Source organism: Pelodiscus sinensis, chromosome 23 (genome assembly GCF_052426305.1).
Source record: "Pelodiscus sinensis isolate ZL-2025 chromosome 23, ASM5242630v1, whole genome shotgun sequence".
Taxonomy (NCBI): Eukaryota; Metazoa; Chordata; order Testudines; family Trionychidae; genus Pelodiscus; species Pelodiscus sinensis.
Window position 1 is genome coordinate 1854915 of NC_143074.1, and position 15987 is coordinate 1870901.

Sequence of the window (15987 nt, forward strand, 5' to 3'; positions counted from 1 at the left end):
AGGGACCACTGTGCACCTCTGGTCTGCCCCCCTGTGCCTCTCAGGCCCCAGCGCGCCCCAGAATGACCCCAGAGCAGATCTTGCCGAGGAGCAGCCCGTCGTCACGGTACCACAGTCGGTGGCGGGGAGTCGGCCCCTCCCTTGGCCAATGGCTCCGGGGCTGACCCCGCTCACCGTTCACAACGTGCGCCTGATTTCCCATCCGCATGGGTCTGGCTCCAGCCTCCAGCCCTCGCTGCCCCCAGCCCTTACAGCCAGGCTGGCCACGAGAAATGGAGAGGGGAGGGGAGGAAGGAGCTGGTGTCCCAGTGCCGGCAGTGCTACGTGTGCCCGTGTCAGAGAAACAGTCAAGGCCAATGGCGCATGCCCAGGCTGTATCTGCCGATATAGCACAGCTGCTTTTTCCATACGCACGTGGGGCATTCAGGGACTGCAGCCTGGCGGAGGCTCCAGACGGCAGATCACTGCCGTGGTGCCTTTGCTTCGGTGCAGGCGTGTCTGCGGGATTCCAGTCCGGGCAGCGGGAGGCAGCTGCTGGTCTGATGGTCCCTCTCTTTGTGCTGGGGAAGCGCGAGGACACTTCCCACTGGGCTGTTGTGGTTTGTACGTGGTACCAGCGCTCCAAAGCCGCCCAGGGGCTATGGGAAGACATGGCTCTCAGTCTGGCTACCGCCGTGAGACTGGGCCTGGCAGCAGAAATCACACAACCCCGTGGAAACGGTGGAAGCAAAGGGGATCCTGCCACACTGGGCGGTGGCACAAACCTGGCAAGCAGCCAGTCAGGGGAACAGCAGACAAAGGAGGAAAGATGCACGGAGAAGCAAAGCTCAAGAGTTTGTCGGGAAAACGTTGGGGACTGCTCAAGATGTGGTGGGAACGTGGCCTGGAGGGTGCCCAGCGTTCGGAGAGCACTGCAGTGTCAGTGGGAAAGACAATCGTTGCGCCCCCGTCCGCACCCAGGGTCAGCGACTCCGCAAGGGGAAGCAAACCCTTTGCTTGTGCAGTAATGCAAGAAGGGAGCCGGACGCTCTCTGGCAGCTGTCCCTGAGGAGGAAGGGGCAGGTGAATGACGATTCCTTAGACACTAATGGGACTGTCACAACCGACAAGCTGCAGACTGGTGCTCGGGCCAATGTTGTTTCAGGGATTGGTGTTAAAAGTTGGAAAAGACCGAGGGCCCCGGGGAGTGAACAGTCTCTAATGGGGGAGCTCAGCAGGGTCTATAGCCTCGTCATGCCCCTGGGTAACGGGGAGTCCCTGGGTCTGTGCTCTCCTGCAGAGATTGAAGGGCGAGAGGCTCCAGCCTCGGCAGCTGTGGTATTGGCAGGGTGGGAGCTAGAACCTCAGGGCTGTTTGCATCGCCGCACCCTGGGGCACTTGTCCCCTTTGCCCCTCTGCCCCGCAGCGGCTCTGGGCGAACTCTTTCCTGCTATAGGTCCATGCGTCCTAGATTCACTGAGAACTGACAGACAGTGAAAGGGAATAAAACCCCTGCATGAGAAGCACCACAAGCCCCAGGGTGGTACAGAGAGTGCAGGTGGGCGGGGGAAAGGGCACATTGTCCAGGACGTTTGATACAACTGCAGTAGGAGCAGGGGCGGATTCGGGCGTAGTGCATGCCCCACTGTTTTAAAAAAGTATCGTCCAGCCTCAGGGAGGGGAAAGACTTTGCAGAGGTCAGAGCTAACGAGGAGACTTTACCGAGAGTAATGAAGGCTGTTAGCACAGAGCGGTCAGGACATTACGCACCGTGTCCCTATTTACCGTTGGAAGCAGAACCATCTGGCTTTGGTGGCTGCTGTTTAAAGTAAAGAGGAGAATTGTGCCTGAGATATAAAAAGCCGACATGCTCGTGGGAATGGATGATGGATTGCTGTGTATGGAGAAATGCAATTATAGAGCCAGAGAGACCAATAGGCTCCTTAGAGACTAACCAAAAAATACAGATGGTATCATGAGCTTTCGTGGGCACAACCCACTTCTTTGGATGAATGGATCAAGAGGCACAGAGTGGCACAGAAACCCCAAAGGGAGGGAGGTGGAGGAGAAAGGGAAATAAACTCCTTTCAATTCTAGTGCTAAATGAGGCTAGTAGAGTGGACTCTCAGTGTCCAATACTTAACTTTTGATGCCATTTGGGTGTTGAATATAACAACCCCGCCAGTTCATGTTTTTCAGTCCCTGGGTGAAGGTGTCAAATTTGCATACACAGGCCAGTTCCACAGACTCTCTGCCCAGTTGGTCCCTGAAATTCCTTTGCAAATAATGGCCACTTTGAATCCACTAGTGAGTGCTCGGGCAGGTTAAAATGTCACCCAGCAGGTTTCTGAGAGGTGCCATTCTGAATGTCTGGTTTGGGTCCGTTCAGCCTTTGGCGCAGGGACTGTCCGGTGTGGCCAATGTGCATGGGCACTGCTGGCCCATGGTGGGATCTAGCCCATTCGAGGATGTGCAGTTGTAGGAGCTGCTGTGGTGGCTGACGCGGTTAGGCCCTGTGGCCGTGTTGCTTGTAGAGACGTATGAACAAAGTTGGCAATGCAGATTGAGGGGTTATGGGCGGATGCGTCATCTGGCTCTGGGAACCCAATAAAAAATGGGGCTGACAGCCCAGGATGGTGTTACACCAGGGCTGGCCAGTCATTATTGGTGGAGGCCACGCCACGAATTTGGGAGGTGCTGGAGGACCTCACCCTTCCATGCTATTAATGGAAGAGGAGCGGGGTTGGAGATGGGGTTTGGGTGCAGAAGGGAGCTTGGGGGAGGTGACGGGGGCACAGGGCTGGGGTCTTGGAGGGAATGTGGGTGAAGGATGGCGCTGTAACGTGGGGTCAGGGTCTGGGTGGGATGGGGGAGCAGAGGGCTACGTTACCAGGGGCAGAAGGGTGGGGGGGCAGAGGGTTGAAGCAAGGGCAGAGTGGGGTGCAAGAGGCAGGCTCTGGCTTGGAGGTGCCTAGCAAGGGGGCCCTCACCGTGCAGCCCAGTGGGCCCCTCCAGCATGCCGCTCAGGGCTAACTGGCAGCTCGCACGGGTTGGTGTGGGAGCTGCGAGATTGCGTTGGGGGCAGGGCAGCGCACAAAACCTCTGCTCCCCCCAGCTTGTGGGGGTATGCAGGGATAGGGCGGGCCAGGCAGCGAGCTCCCACAGGGCCTCGGCCCATCGGGTGGTTGCCAAGTTGTATTCGGCCCACGGGCCGCCATTTCCCAGCCCGGCGTGAGACCAATCACAGCCCAGGCAAGCGCTTCCGCCCTGAGACGGCCCCTTGCCAGGGACCGAGGGGCCGTAGCGAAGGTGCCCAGGTGCCGAGCCGGAGGGGGAGATGGCCGTGGCAGGGCTGTAGCTGGGGCAGGCTCAGGCCCTGGCTCGGGTCCTGCTGTCTCCCCAGGGAGAGCCGTGCTCCGAGCCCCACTGCCCACATTTGAACTGGCCCAGAGAGGGGGGCTCCCAAGAGGGGGCTCCGGTGAGGGGCCACCAATGGCAGGGCCTCCATTCGGCCAGAGGGCCCCCCCCGGTGCCTGCCCGCGGCGCGGATGCCGGCTCTGCTGCCACAGCGGGTGCAGACTGTGGCTGGGGCGGGGCCTGGGCCGGCGGGAGCAGAGGGCAGGGCCTGGGCTCGGCCGGGGCTGTGGGGAGAGACGGGAGCCGAGCAGGCGGCGCAGCAGCAAGGACGAATTAAAAGCTGCTCCGGGCCCCTGGGCTTGTTCCCCGGCTACGGGCACGTGGAGTGGGAGGGATTTGGGCGTGGGCCTTGTGACCGTTCGACCTTCCCCGGGCACCAGAGCCCCGGGCGAGGGAGGGGCGGCCAGTCCTGCCCCTCAAGGCCCTGCAGGCTCGGGCTCAGCCCTGGGACTTTCTAGTCTCGGCCTGGCCTGAGATTGCTCTGCACGCTCCTTGGCACCACATGGTCAGACTGGCCCCTTCCCCAGCCAGGACACTGCTGGCCGAGGTCGCGCCCCCTCGTGCGCCCCCGGGAGCCAGACAACGAACGTCCCCTCCAACCCGGGGGCCTCTGCCCCCCATGTAACAATGCAGGGCCGGGCCCTCGGGTGTGAGCGCTGCAGACCAGTCTTGTGGGCACAAACCAATGTGAAACGGGGAACCCTCCAGCCGCCTTTGCTTTATCCACCCAGGGGAAGGTTCCCGGGGCGGATGCAGCATCTGCGGGTACCGAGTGGCGCAGCCCGGGAAGAAGGGCGTGGCAGTGCTAGGAGCTGCCAGGAATGGAATCACCAGACAGCAGAGAGCCGGCCGGGAAAGGAGACAGGGCCGAGACAGCCCTGGCCGGAAGTTTGCAAACTGAGAGATTTTCTGTGGGCAAACAGAGTTTTAAAAGCACCGGGACATTTCCGTGAATTATCACTGACATCGCCATGTATTGCTTGGCAGGGAATAAATCATAAAATATTTTATTGAGCAATCGCTGAAAATATTGACGTGATAATGACCATATTTTTTTCTTTATAGAAAGCTACATTTTTGGGAAATGAGAAAAGAAAATAGCATCTTCTGATACTTTCTAGCAAGGAGAGGAATTGTTAAAAAATCTCCTAAAATTGGAAAAAAGAACAACCCCAAAAGCAAAGACGAGTCACTATAGAACCATGTGAAATGAAAATAATTTCGACATTCAATTTTTCTCCACAAAACCATTTTTATCGTTTTTAATCCGTTCTAGTCCTGCTGCACTGCACTGGCTTTGGCTGTAGAGCTCCCTTGTTCTTCCCTCTCGCTGGGAGTGGTCTAAGTGCCGCTCCGTGGGACAGTGATCACGCTAGGGGGGTGGGTTCCACATGTGCCCACGGGCTGGCGCCTAAAGAGAAGGTCTGTAGTGTCATCTCCAGATAAATGGTTATTATCACAAGCCTATTATTGCTATAGAAGAGCTAAGTATAATCATGGTAACTAACTCCCTGATCGGTTACACAGGCCTAATTTTCATCTCAGACATCCTGTAGGAGTAATTGAGCCCTTTGCCAGAAGGCCAGTTCACCCCATCAGCAGAACTTTCATGGTCCCCTTTCAGGTATAACCCATTCAGGGTAGAGCGATGACAATCCCTGTACCACCAGGCCCCCTGAAAGGTTACAGCGCATTGTTTCTCAGAAAGGTCATTGTCATGGTCCTGGGTTGAAAACATCATGCCATTTTGTTCGGAGAAGGAATCCCCTGTGGAAACAATTGGATTTCTCTATTATATGTTTGTTCAGTGACAAGCCAGGCGAGAGAATCTCTTTTTTTTCACGTTTACAGTTGAGTTGCCACAGACAGTCTGGCAATCCTGCAGGGAGTTGCTAAATTTCTCATGGCAGCAGACAGCAGCAATCTCCCCGGGGTCAGGAGTGAGACGGCAGTTCTACTTCCAGTGGGGAATATTTTTCACCAGGCCTAGTTCTGAGAGCATCTCCACACAAGACCGGGCAGAAAACTCTTCAATTAGCAGACAGACTATCAGAGTATGGAGCTGCCATCAAGGCCAAAATGCTGGTGTGCCAAGACTGCGTTCCTAGTACTCGCAAGGGCTGGGGGGAGCCATGGAGAATTTGTGCTCCTCAGGAGAAAGGGTTAAACATATCCCACGTACACTGACTCCACCAATGTCAGGGTAAAGTCACCCACACAGAAGCTCTTCAGAGGGCACTTTCCTCAGCCCTAATGAAGGGGAAATGACCCGAGCGCCCAGTGACAGCGGCCCAAACGAAGACATGGGCAGCTATCACAGGGAGCCAAAACAACAGGGCATCCCACGCGTCACTGCAGAGACGCAGGCAAGCGAGCTGGGAAGGAATCTGGAATTGACCCTTCATGATCACTTTCACCCAAATTGTTTTCCCCTTTCAAATTCACTGCTAATCCCCCACCTTGTTGGTCAGAATTAATTCTTAAATACCTGGATCTCCTGGCTACTTCCTCTACAAAATGGTGAGCTCAACACAATCCAAGGACTTGTTAGAAATGTGGTGGGTTTTTTGTAGTACTTTTCCAACAAAAGTGTGACTATTATTACGCATCCCAAAATACTCAAGGAGCTGATTGAGGAGCTGTCTGAGCCATTAGACATCATCTTAGAACAGTCAAGAGACATTCCAGAAGACTGGAAAATGGCAGAGAACAATTACGCACGTACTCCTGCTGCATAATTCAACACCTTCGCCCTCAATAATAATTCAACAACCAGACCTCAATATTCCAGTAATGAGATTTAACCCACCCCAAGTCTGTGATGCCACTGAAGTAGGAATGCTACTGTTACAGAAATCCTGCCAGTTCTTCCTGTTTATTTCCCAGCCACCTTGCATCTCTATATTTGAGAGGATTCCTCAACTGATATCTCACTTTTTCATCCTCAAAGGCTATATGCCGCTGCTCCCAAAACAGCTAACACTGTGTTAAGCTGGCCCTTTGCGCTTCCTGTGGGCTTTTATCACTTGGCCCTTTTAAACCTAATTAAGAGCCCTCCTCCCTAGCTGGGGAGTGGGTGGGCCTAAGCTATGGACTCTCTCTGTATGCTATGGACTCTCTCTGGCTTGCTATTTGGGAGTCCGGATGCAGTGGGCATGAAATGGGACCACTACGCCCACTCAGTGTTGTGTACCATCTCTGGTGCCACTATTCTGTTTAATTCAGACGTTTCTCGGGGGCGTTAAGATCCAGTTTAGGAAAGTAACCAGCAGTAGCTGTGCCCACCTCTGCACATAATTCTGCTTTCACTAGGCCGGGGGCTGATATTATGCGATACATGTTGTTGTCCCTAGATCCGGTGTGTCTCCTACGCTAGCTCAGCAGCAGAATAACTGGTGTTTCCTGAGAGACATCACTTCCACCCGGCACATTGCCATTTGCTTCTGCAACCGAGTATCCTGCGTCCCTTTGGCTTTCCACGTTTCCATCTGCCACCCGGCATGAAGGACCCTCCTGGAACCTACCTGCTGTGCCTTCTAGAAAGGATCCAAGAGTCAGCTTGTATTTCTCTGGCTCTCCTGCAATTTTGAATGATGCAAACTTGGCATATTGATAGCTGTCATCAAAATCTCTGAGATCAACACGCAGCTCGTGGGCTCCTTGAGAGAACAGTTTGGCAGAAACCTTTCAGCATTAGTGTTTGTTACTGTTATTGCTGGTTTTTATTGCACAAGTCCCTAACGGCTCTAAACAAACCAGACCCATTATGTAGGGACCATTATGATCATCTTGTTTGATTGCCTGCATCACAGAATTTCACCCACTTGTTCTTTCATCAAGCCCATATATTCATAGCAACCTTTAGCAATTCAGTTTCAATCCACTAAGCTGACCTCCCTATTAATAACCTGCTCCATGTGATGCCTGGCTAAGGGAGTTCAGAATGCACAACCTCATTGTTAGGGGGTTTATTCCTTCACTCTCCCACTTACTGGTCCTTCTCACGTGAACAGAGAACAGCAATGCCCGATGTGCAGAGATGCAAACAGTCAGATGTTGGGGTTAGCTTCCAGCAGGCATGAATCCTGTTTCTGTCCCTTTTTCTCCTGTTCTCTTGGTTTTGCCTCCTTACTTCCTGTTTCTCTCTCATATATACAGTATTTTCAGGGATAGCTTAACCAATCAGTCTACAGAAATGTAACTAACCAATCCTAACATGTTTATGTTAATCCTAACAAGTTGAATATGAGTCAGCAGTGTGATGCTGTTGCAAAAAAAAGCAAATATGATTCTAGGTTGTATCAATAGGTGTGTTGTAAGCAAAACTCGTGAAGTCATTCTGCCGCTCTACTCTGCACTAGTTAGGCCTCAGCTGGAGTACTGTGTCCAGTTCTGGGCGCCACATTTCAAGAAAGATGTGGAGAAATTGGAAAGGGTACAGAGAAGAGCGACAAGAATGATTAAAGGTTTAGAGAACATGACCTATGAAGCCAGGCTTCATGAACTGGGCTTGTTTAGTTTGGAAAAAAGAAGATTAAGGGGGGACATGATAGCGGTTTTCAAATATCTAAAAGGGTGTCACAAGGAGGAAGGAGAAAATTTGTTCCTCTTGGTTTCTGAGGACAGGACAAGGAGTAATGGGCTTAAAGTGCAGCAGGGGAGGTTTAGATTGGACATTAGGAAAAAATTCCTAACTGTCAGGGTGGTCAAATATTGGAATAAATTGCCAAGGGAGGTGGTGGAATCTCCCTCTCTGGAGATATTTAAGAACAGGTTGGATAGACATCTGTCAGGGATGGTGTAGACGGAGCTTGGTCCTGCCTTGAGGGCGGGGGGCTGGACTCGATGACCTCTCGAGGTCCCTTCCAGTCCTATTATTCTATGATTCTATGATCTGGCCAATGATATCCCACCACCAATGATCAATTGGGTAATCAGATTACACCCCAAAAAATGAGTTATTCAGGAAACAGACATAAAGAACCAGATAGAACCTGACAGATAACCAAAAGAGAGATGGGGAGTGGGCTCTTGCCAGACAGAAATCTGCCCCCTAAGTTTCAGTGACTGGTTTGGAATGTACCTTCCATACTGGTTTGGCTTCACTTTTCTAGGGTGTGTCTACACTGCACCCTTCGCTTGAAATAAGCAATGCAATGCGAGGTACACAAGTTGCATAGCTTATTTCAAGTCCATTTAAAAAATAAAGTGGAACATCCCCGTGGAACGAGGTTTACCAGGGCACTGGAACAGCGCACCCGTTACTTACAAAGATATTTCGAAATAACGAGCACACTGTCAGGACGCAGAAAACACTATTTCAGGATACCAGAAGTACCTTGAAATAGCGCCGCTGTCTAGACAGGCCCGTACAGGCCTTTTTAGGCAGGCCCTAATATCTATATCCTAACACTCATCCAGTCTGTAGCATCCTCATTGCTGTACCGTGGGCAAACCACCCACAGACAAAATTCTGAACCATGAATCGTTGGCCCAGCAATCACAGCATTCCCGGGCTCGATAGCTTTGCGTGGCAGGGCTGTGCAGTGATGAATAGGAAGCGGGGTCTGGGGTAGCCGGGCTGCCTCTACCGACAGTACGACTGCGTGGGTGGCTGTGAGGAAAGGGAAGCACCAGGGATGTCTTTACCTTGGGACGTCAGCAGGTGGATGTTGTCGTTCCCCAGCCAGAATTCTGAGAGCAGATTCCCGAAACCTCTTTTGTACGACTTCCAGTCCCGGTAAAAATCCACGGAGCCGTCCACCCGTCTCTGGAACACCTGCAGGGGAACGGGAGACTCTTAGCTGGAAACCCCACTTTGTCACCCTCCCACACAGAGCGTGAGACTGGAAACCCCGAGGCAGCAAAGCGTTGGGGAGACGGACAGTGTCAGCTCCAGTTCAGCCTGAGGGGACTAGCGCAGAGGGCTTGTCCGGAGGATCACAGTGTAGCTTGCCAGCAACAAAGGGTCACGTGCTCCAAAGTGTACAGCCCTGGCCTGGCAATCAGGCCTCAGTTCTACACCCAGTTCTGCCATTTGGGTAAGTCCCACGGCCTCAGCCCTCTGTCGCCCCTCTGCCTGCCCTGTCTGCAGAGACTGTGAGCTCTTGAGGACAGGGACTGTCTCTCGGTCCATCTTTGCCCAGCCCCCGCCACCATGGGGCCCTGATCTTCATCAGATTCCTGAGGCTCTCCTGGGACAGTCACAGGCACAGCAGAGTGTCAGTGGGACGTATATACAGGGGTCAAACCCTTTGTCGCCTCGGCTCCCTAGAACGCTCTCTCCACTCAGGCACAAGCTGCCAGAGCGATGCAGCAGCCGATGCCACTGGCCTGTGACTAGCGTGGAAGGAAGCAGGAATCCTGGTTCCAGCCCCTATTGAGGAGGCTCCGGGAGCCGGGCAGAGAACAGCCAGAAGGGGGAATCCGGGGACCTGTGTCGTACCAGTGACAAATGTCCCCTCAGACGGGGTCTTTTGGTTCTAAGGCTCCAGGCTCCCTCCATGAAACCCCTTGTGCCCACTGCCCAGGTGTCTGGAGACTTTGGGGAGGGTTGGGGGGTTGGCAGGGCTCGCAGAGTGTCCGTGGTTTTGTTCAGCTAAGCGGGGTGAGATCACAGCATCAGAGTCTGTGCCCTCGTGCTTTTCACCGAGCTACAGCCCCCTGGCTAAGGGCACCTCCCATCCCGGGCCTGGAAATTGGTGGTTGTTCAAGAAAAAATATCCAGTGAGCTTCATTATGCGGTGTTCTTACAATCCATCCTCCATCATCCGTGTCCATGTCACACAGCACGGTCATGGCGTGACAGTCATGGGGGTAGATGGTGTACCAGCCACTCATGTGGTTCCCTCTGGCTAACAGCTCCTGGCAGCTCTTTGCTCCTGGATGAAAAGGAATTGCAATTTGTAAACTGGTTGTGTGACCCTGCTCGGAGCAGGATTCATAGGCTGCTTTGTGGTGCACTGAGGGCCAAATTAACTAGAGAATCATGTAACTGGAAAAGAATCTTTGAGGCATCTTCTCCTCCCCTCCACACAGCAGTGTATGGGAACGGGGTAGTGTCCCGTGAAGTAGATTGTGGTCTTCCTGTGTTCCAGGTTTAGAAACCCGCCAGAGCAGCAGTGTATGTACTTAGCTAGACTCTTCCTGCCCTCTGTATTTGGCAAACAGAATGATTTGGACTCCAATGTGCCTCTGTGGCTCATATGAGGTTTGTTTGAAAGAGGAAAAGACACAACACGTGCCCAGCTCCATGTGCTCTGGGTCAGAGCAATTGAGCCTGGGGAGATGGTGGCTGAAAGCATCTTGAAAACGTATTGAATCTGAAATGTGCACAAAGGATTGTACTGCAAGTGCCCACACAGCCATTGTGAGAGCCGTCTGAGAGCCAGAAGGGCTTCTAGTTATCATGTGACAAGGGTGAATATCAGATACTCCCAATTGCTAACCACAACCACATTCATTTTAAAGGATCAAAGCTTTTTGCTGATAGTTTGAGAACAAAAATAGGTAAAGCAGAGATGTGGGGTTCTTCAAGGTGTCTGCCTCTATTGGGTTTTCATGTTCATTTCTCTGGATGGAACGAGAAGACATTTAGTGGTCATAAGAAATTCTCACCTTTCTTACACTGCATTTGATACAGGTCTTTTTCCACTGGTCATGAAAAGAAACACAATGGAAAGTTAAATGGATCCAAACAATATTCTTCTATCTTTTAAACTATGCAGTTGGCTCACAGTGACAGCTGGGATAGCAACGTACGCGGTACATGGAACACCAAGTGCTAATAGGATCACGCGTCTCAGATCTGAGCCTTATAGCCTGAATCATCATGACAGATATTATTATTTAGCCAGCACTATGACAATGGGAGAATATCAGTTAAGGAAAGTACTGGTAGAAGAAGGGCCGTTCCTTTAACTGGACATTTAAATAAAATCCATTTCTTATGATTCATATTCCCCCCTCCCAGTATGTAGGAAATATGAGGGGCAGGAAAAAGTAACCTCCTCTGGGACACACCTCCAGATCTGTACTTGTCACTTACATGTCAATTATTCTTTCCAATGCCGTGGGTGCTCTGCCTAGCGTTGTTTTGGATGTTACAAAACATGGATGGCACCTGTTTCTGCAGGCAGGGCTATTTCTCCCTTTGTAAAGCCCAAATCTCCCAGGAGGATCAGTGAGCTTGATACTGTGGACATGGTAACTAGCCAAGAAGCGAGCTCCTCAAGCCACTTGATTTTAGTGCTGAAGAAATGAAACTGCAATGGCGCGCACAGTATAAGGAGAGTGCAGAGGGGCTCACCAAAATTTCCAGGGGGTCCCTGAGGTCCAACGGCTCCTTTACTTCCTAAAAAAAAGAACTCAGTGTAAAACCCTTGATTTGCCTAGAGGTGACTCGTTACTACAGTCACGTGGGTGTAATCATGTGGTGGGCTAATTGAAGCTTGCATTTTGTGGGACTCAAGTGTTGCATTAACAGAGCTGCCACCTCTCATGGTTTTCTCATGAGTTTAAAACTACTGCTTTCCGTAAAGCCCAAACTCCTGGGGTGCAGTGACAAATGATTTCAGCCTTCATTCTTAAAGAAAAAGGAAGTTTCTAGCTAGCCCTTGAGGTTCCGGGGAAAGCTTCTACATGTGACACCAGTACATCCTAACAACGCAAAAAGGAGAAAGCAAATTGAAAGAACACTGGATCTATTATTTTTTACAAATCTTGTAATTCTAAAACCAGTCTCTTGAATTTTTCCTGAACTGGACTCAAGCTATTCATTTAAGGTTGGCAGTACTGCATTTTTTTATTTGTCTTCTGCACTGGCTGAACTGAAATCAGCTTAGACTATGTCCACACTGCTGGTAGAACCCATTTCCTGACACTGCATGGGACCTTGTGACGTGACATAGACATCATAATTGGAGCTGGGGGAAAAATGTCCAGCAACTATTCCAGCTTTTATTCACAATTTAGAAATGTTTCAGCTTGCTATCTCAGAACACTAGGTTTTTTGTGTGGTTGGTTTTGTCACTTGACTGTTAGACAAAAACAAGGGGACACGTCTTGTTCAACTGGCACCAATTACATTTCAGCTCTTTTTTGAAGCTGGAAGGAAAAATTGTACAAGGAAACAGTGCAGGGGAATTGCTGATCCCAATCCCTCTGTCACCGTGACCAGCACCGTAACGTGCCCAGCTCCACAGTGAGAAGAACCATCGCAGGACTCTCACCTGGCAGTCCAGGGGGGCCAGCAGCACCTCTTTCTCCTGGTTGAACAAAAGATAAAACAGGAAAGGCTGGTCAGAGATTCCCCGATCTCGGCTGTGGAGCAGAACAGAAGTTGTGGTGGAATAATAAACCCTTTGATGTCAAATAGAGGGAAGGGAAGCCAGGGTGGCTTTGGAGCTCAGATATTATAGGAACCAGTGTTAGATAAAAAGCTCTACTTAAATATTTGATTCAAAACAAATTTCCTCTTTTTAAGTCACCTAATAGGAAAACAAAGCTCTTTTGCCCTTTTTACTTTACCTTTTGGCCCAACTGGTCCTGCCTTTCCAGGGATCCCCTGATGTCCTTGTTCTCCTGAAAACACAGAAAATCAACTGAATATTTTTCAAGGTATTGTAAATACTGAGTATGTGAAACTCCCTCTCCCCCCAGCCTCGAATCACAATAACCCATCTGTGTCGAAATTCACATAATGTAACTACCTCTGGCTCCTAGTCCCTGATCTCACATCAGGATGCCCTATCAAGGACTTTTGCAGGAGGCCCATTGAAATCAATGGGACAAGCACATCTTGCTATAAGATGGGAATCAAAGCTGGTAAACAACCATGTTTACATGCAACCATTAAACATGCCATGGCTTGGGATACTAATCAGGATTTACTCTTCTCTTGTCTCTGTCATCCAAAGTTTTCAGAGTCTCAGATGACCTCTGAGAAGTAAAGGGCCAAAGGCTCAAATACAGTGACTTGACAAAGGACACACGGTGAGCCAGTGACAGAGGCCTGGTCCACAGTAGGGGCACAGTTGAACTAAGGTACATAACATGAGCTACATGAATAGCGTAGCTGGAGTCAGTGTCCCATAGTCTCATTTGCGGCAGCATCCCCACTGCGGTGGAACACAGAAGTTGATAGGAGAACAATCAGCAGTTGATTTAGTGCCTTCGCCTAACTCGATCGCCAGGAGATCCATCTCTGCAACATCCATCTCCCAGTAAGTGTAGACAAAGTCAGAGATGGGGAAAGAACCAGGGGGCTTGGTTGCCAGTCAGACCCTCCGAAGGGAATGGAGAATCTTTCAGAACCTGGTTATTCTGAAACGCCGATCGCCCACCACAGCATGTGAGCGCCTTGCCATGTCTGTACACAACGCAACAATAATTCCCATTTACATCAGCACCATCCACGACTTACTCCCTTCAGTGCCGGGAACACACCTTTTACTCCTGGAGCTCCTGGGTCTCCTCTGGGCCCCACCGCGCCTGGAATTCCTCTGCAGCCTTGGAGAAAGGAGGCTTTCTCGGTACTGTTGAGACTCACTAAGCTCACCTCTGGGGAAAGAAACGAACCTGTAATCAGCGCTTGTTCGGCTCCCCAGATCAGAAACGTTCTGCAGAAACCCAGAGGGAGAAACCTAGCAAACAAAAGCCTGGATAGTTGCTGCCTTTTCTTTCCTCCACGAGCAATAAACCCACCATTCCCGCCAGTTATGCATTTGTGTCAATGCTCTGATACCGCACGTTGGCTCATTCCTGCTAATCTTGGTTTTACGTTACAGTAAAAGCCAAAGTTCAAAAGCAGTTATTCAGAACTTGTGTTTGAAAGAAATCACTTCAGAGTTAATTTTGATGTCCACAAGCCTGGGCAGTGTTTGCAACCCAGCCGATGCGGCATTGGACTAGTTCATGAGACTCTTCTAACAAAATTAACTGCAGACACACAAAAGCAGAATGAACCACAGAGAAAAACAAGGAGCTGCCGTTCAGGGAAGAAAATGTCCAAAGGTAAATTAATTTGAAAATCGCTATGAGCTCAGATAAGACATTTTTAAGAATTGAATATAATTTAATCCAACAGAGCCCTCCCTATATTATACACCTGGTGAAATATAAAATTATCTATGGAGACATCAGTGGAGAAAAACGGGGACACTGGAAATACTTGAGGTAAGAAAATGTGGAGAGGATTAATATTTTCTGTGATATAGAAACTGCCTCCTAACCTAGCGCATTCTGCCATAGATTGTACATAGCAAATGATTTTCCAAATGACCATGAGTTGCAGGAAATGAAATGAGAAAGCAGGAGCAGAGATTGCAACACCTGAATTCAACCCTAATTCAGCAGGGCTCCCTTTCCCTTCAAAGAGAGTTTGCCTGGATGAGGTCTGCACACATTCGACTAAATCCTCCATAAAGTCATAGGATTACAGAGTGAACTACATTCGACTAAATCCTCCATAAGGTCATAGGATTACAGAGTGAACTAACTTAAACCCTCCAATCCTCAAGCCCAAGAGCAGAAAAGAATGTAGCACAATAGTAGATTTATGGTGTTAAGTGTAACAGAAGCGATTTTGCAAAGGATCATCCTAATTTGGGAAAAGGGAAATGTAGAAAGCAGGTTGATCTGAAATCATAGAATCCCTCTAAGATTTAAGGACTGACATTTCATTTTCTAGCCTTTGGCTTAGCAGACTGCATGGGGCTGTCAGTCACTATGTTCAAATGATTTAGGTCCAAGATACAAAGGAGCTGGGAGCTTTAGACAGACAGCCCAGCTACAACACAGAGAGGCTAGAATTTTGGAAATGAAGATGAGGTACAGGAGGTGCAATCCAATTTTGAGGACTCTTACCGGAGAAGAAGAGATTTGCACCAAATAATCTGCAAAAACCGCGCCTGTTTTTTGCACCCCTCCAGTCTGTGCTGTGCATTTCTGCCACACAGGTTAGATTGTACCAAGTAGTTTTGTACAAAGAAGCTGTTACATGGCACCGCGAGCAGGCAAAGCACCACAGAACTGCTGCCCAGTTCCCAGTTCTGCAGGGCCCAGCTGGGCAGGGAGCAGAGGCTGAAATGCAGCTGTGAACAGGGATTGTCTGTCCCTCACCTGGGCAGGTGTCCTGAGCCTGACAGACCGTTACTGCTAGACAGAGCAGCGGGACGAGCCATTTCCGGGCAGCTCTCCCCATGGCTGGGGCTGGTCTCTGCAGTGGCCGCTGCACTCGCCTTCTTCCCACCTTCTCCTCTCCCTGCTAGCCAGGAGCCTTTTATGTGCAGGGAGGAGGGAGCCTGGGGCCAGGGAAGAGCTGCCTGGCCCATCCCAGCGCCTCCTTCCCACGCCCCACATTCCAGCCGGTCCCACTGAGCGCTTGCAGCTCCAGCGGTCACAGCGGCAGCTGACGCCGTGGCCTGGCAGGACGTGGCCGGGACGGGAGCAGCAGCCACTGCTGCCCCAGGGACGTTACTGGACGGAGCCGGGCGGAATCGTTGCTCCCAGTGTTGGTGCAGGGGACTGTGTCTGCTGACAGACTGAAAGAGGGCGCCCAGGAAGGAGCCCGGTCTGACCCACTGCGCCCAG

The 15987-nt window shown here is 50.8% G+C and overlaps 1 protein-coding gene across 1 annotated transcript; it reads right to left on the reverse strand.

The window, feature by feature from the left end:
* Positions 1–4357: 4357 nt before the first annotated feature.
* LOC149521733 (ficolin-2-like) lies at positions 4358–15710 on the reverse strand. The gene is made up of 10 exons (XM_089772843.1): positions 15517–15710; positions 13843–13956; positions 12925–12978; positions 12627–12662; positions 11705–11749; positions 11014–11049; positions 10150–10277; positions 9046–9175; positions 6921–7055; positions 4358–5163 (listed from the first exon to the last, which is right to left on the reverse strand). Exons 1-10 carry the CDS (start codon positions 15596–15598, stop codon positions 4916–4918), a joined length of 1008 nt encoding a protein of 335 aa, XP_089628969.1. The 5' UTR covers positions 15599–15710; the 3' UTR covers positions 4358–4915.
* Between the last annotated feature and the right edge of the window lie 277 nt (positions 15711–15987).

Excerpts from the sequence above, each read along its gene's own strand:
- LOC149521733 (XM_089772843.1), bottom strand. The coding sequence starts at position 15,598 with ATGGGGAGAGCTGCCCGGAAATGGCTCGTCCCGCTGCTCTGTCTAGCA. Across the intron at positions 12,979-13,842 it reads AGGAGCTCCAGGAGTAAAAG|GAGAACAAGGACATCAGGGG; the intron begins GTGTGTTCCCGG and ends CTGTGTTTTCAG. Across the intron at positions 5,164-6,920 it reads CTTTCTAGAAGGCACAGCAG|GGGATTCCTTCTCCGAACAA; the intron begins GTAGGTTCCAGG and ends TTGTTTCCACAG.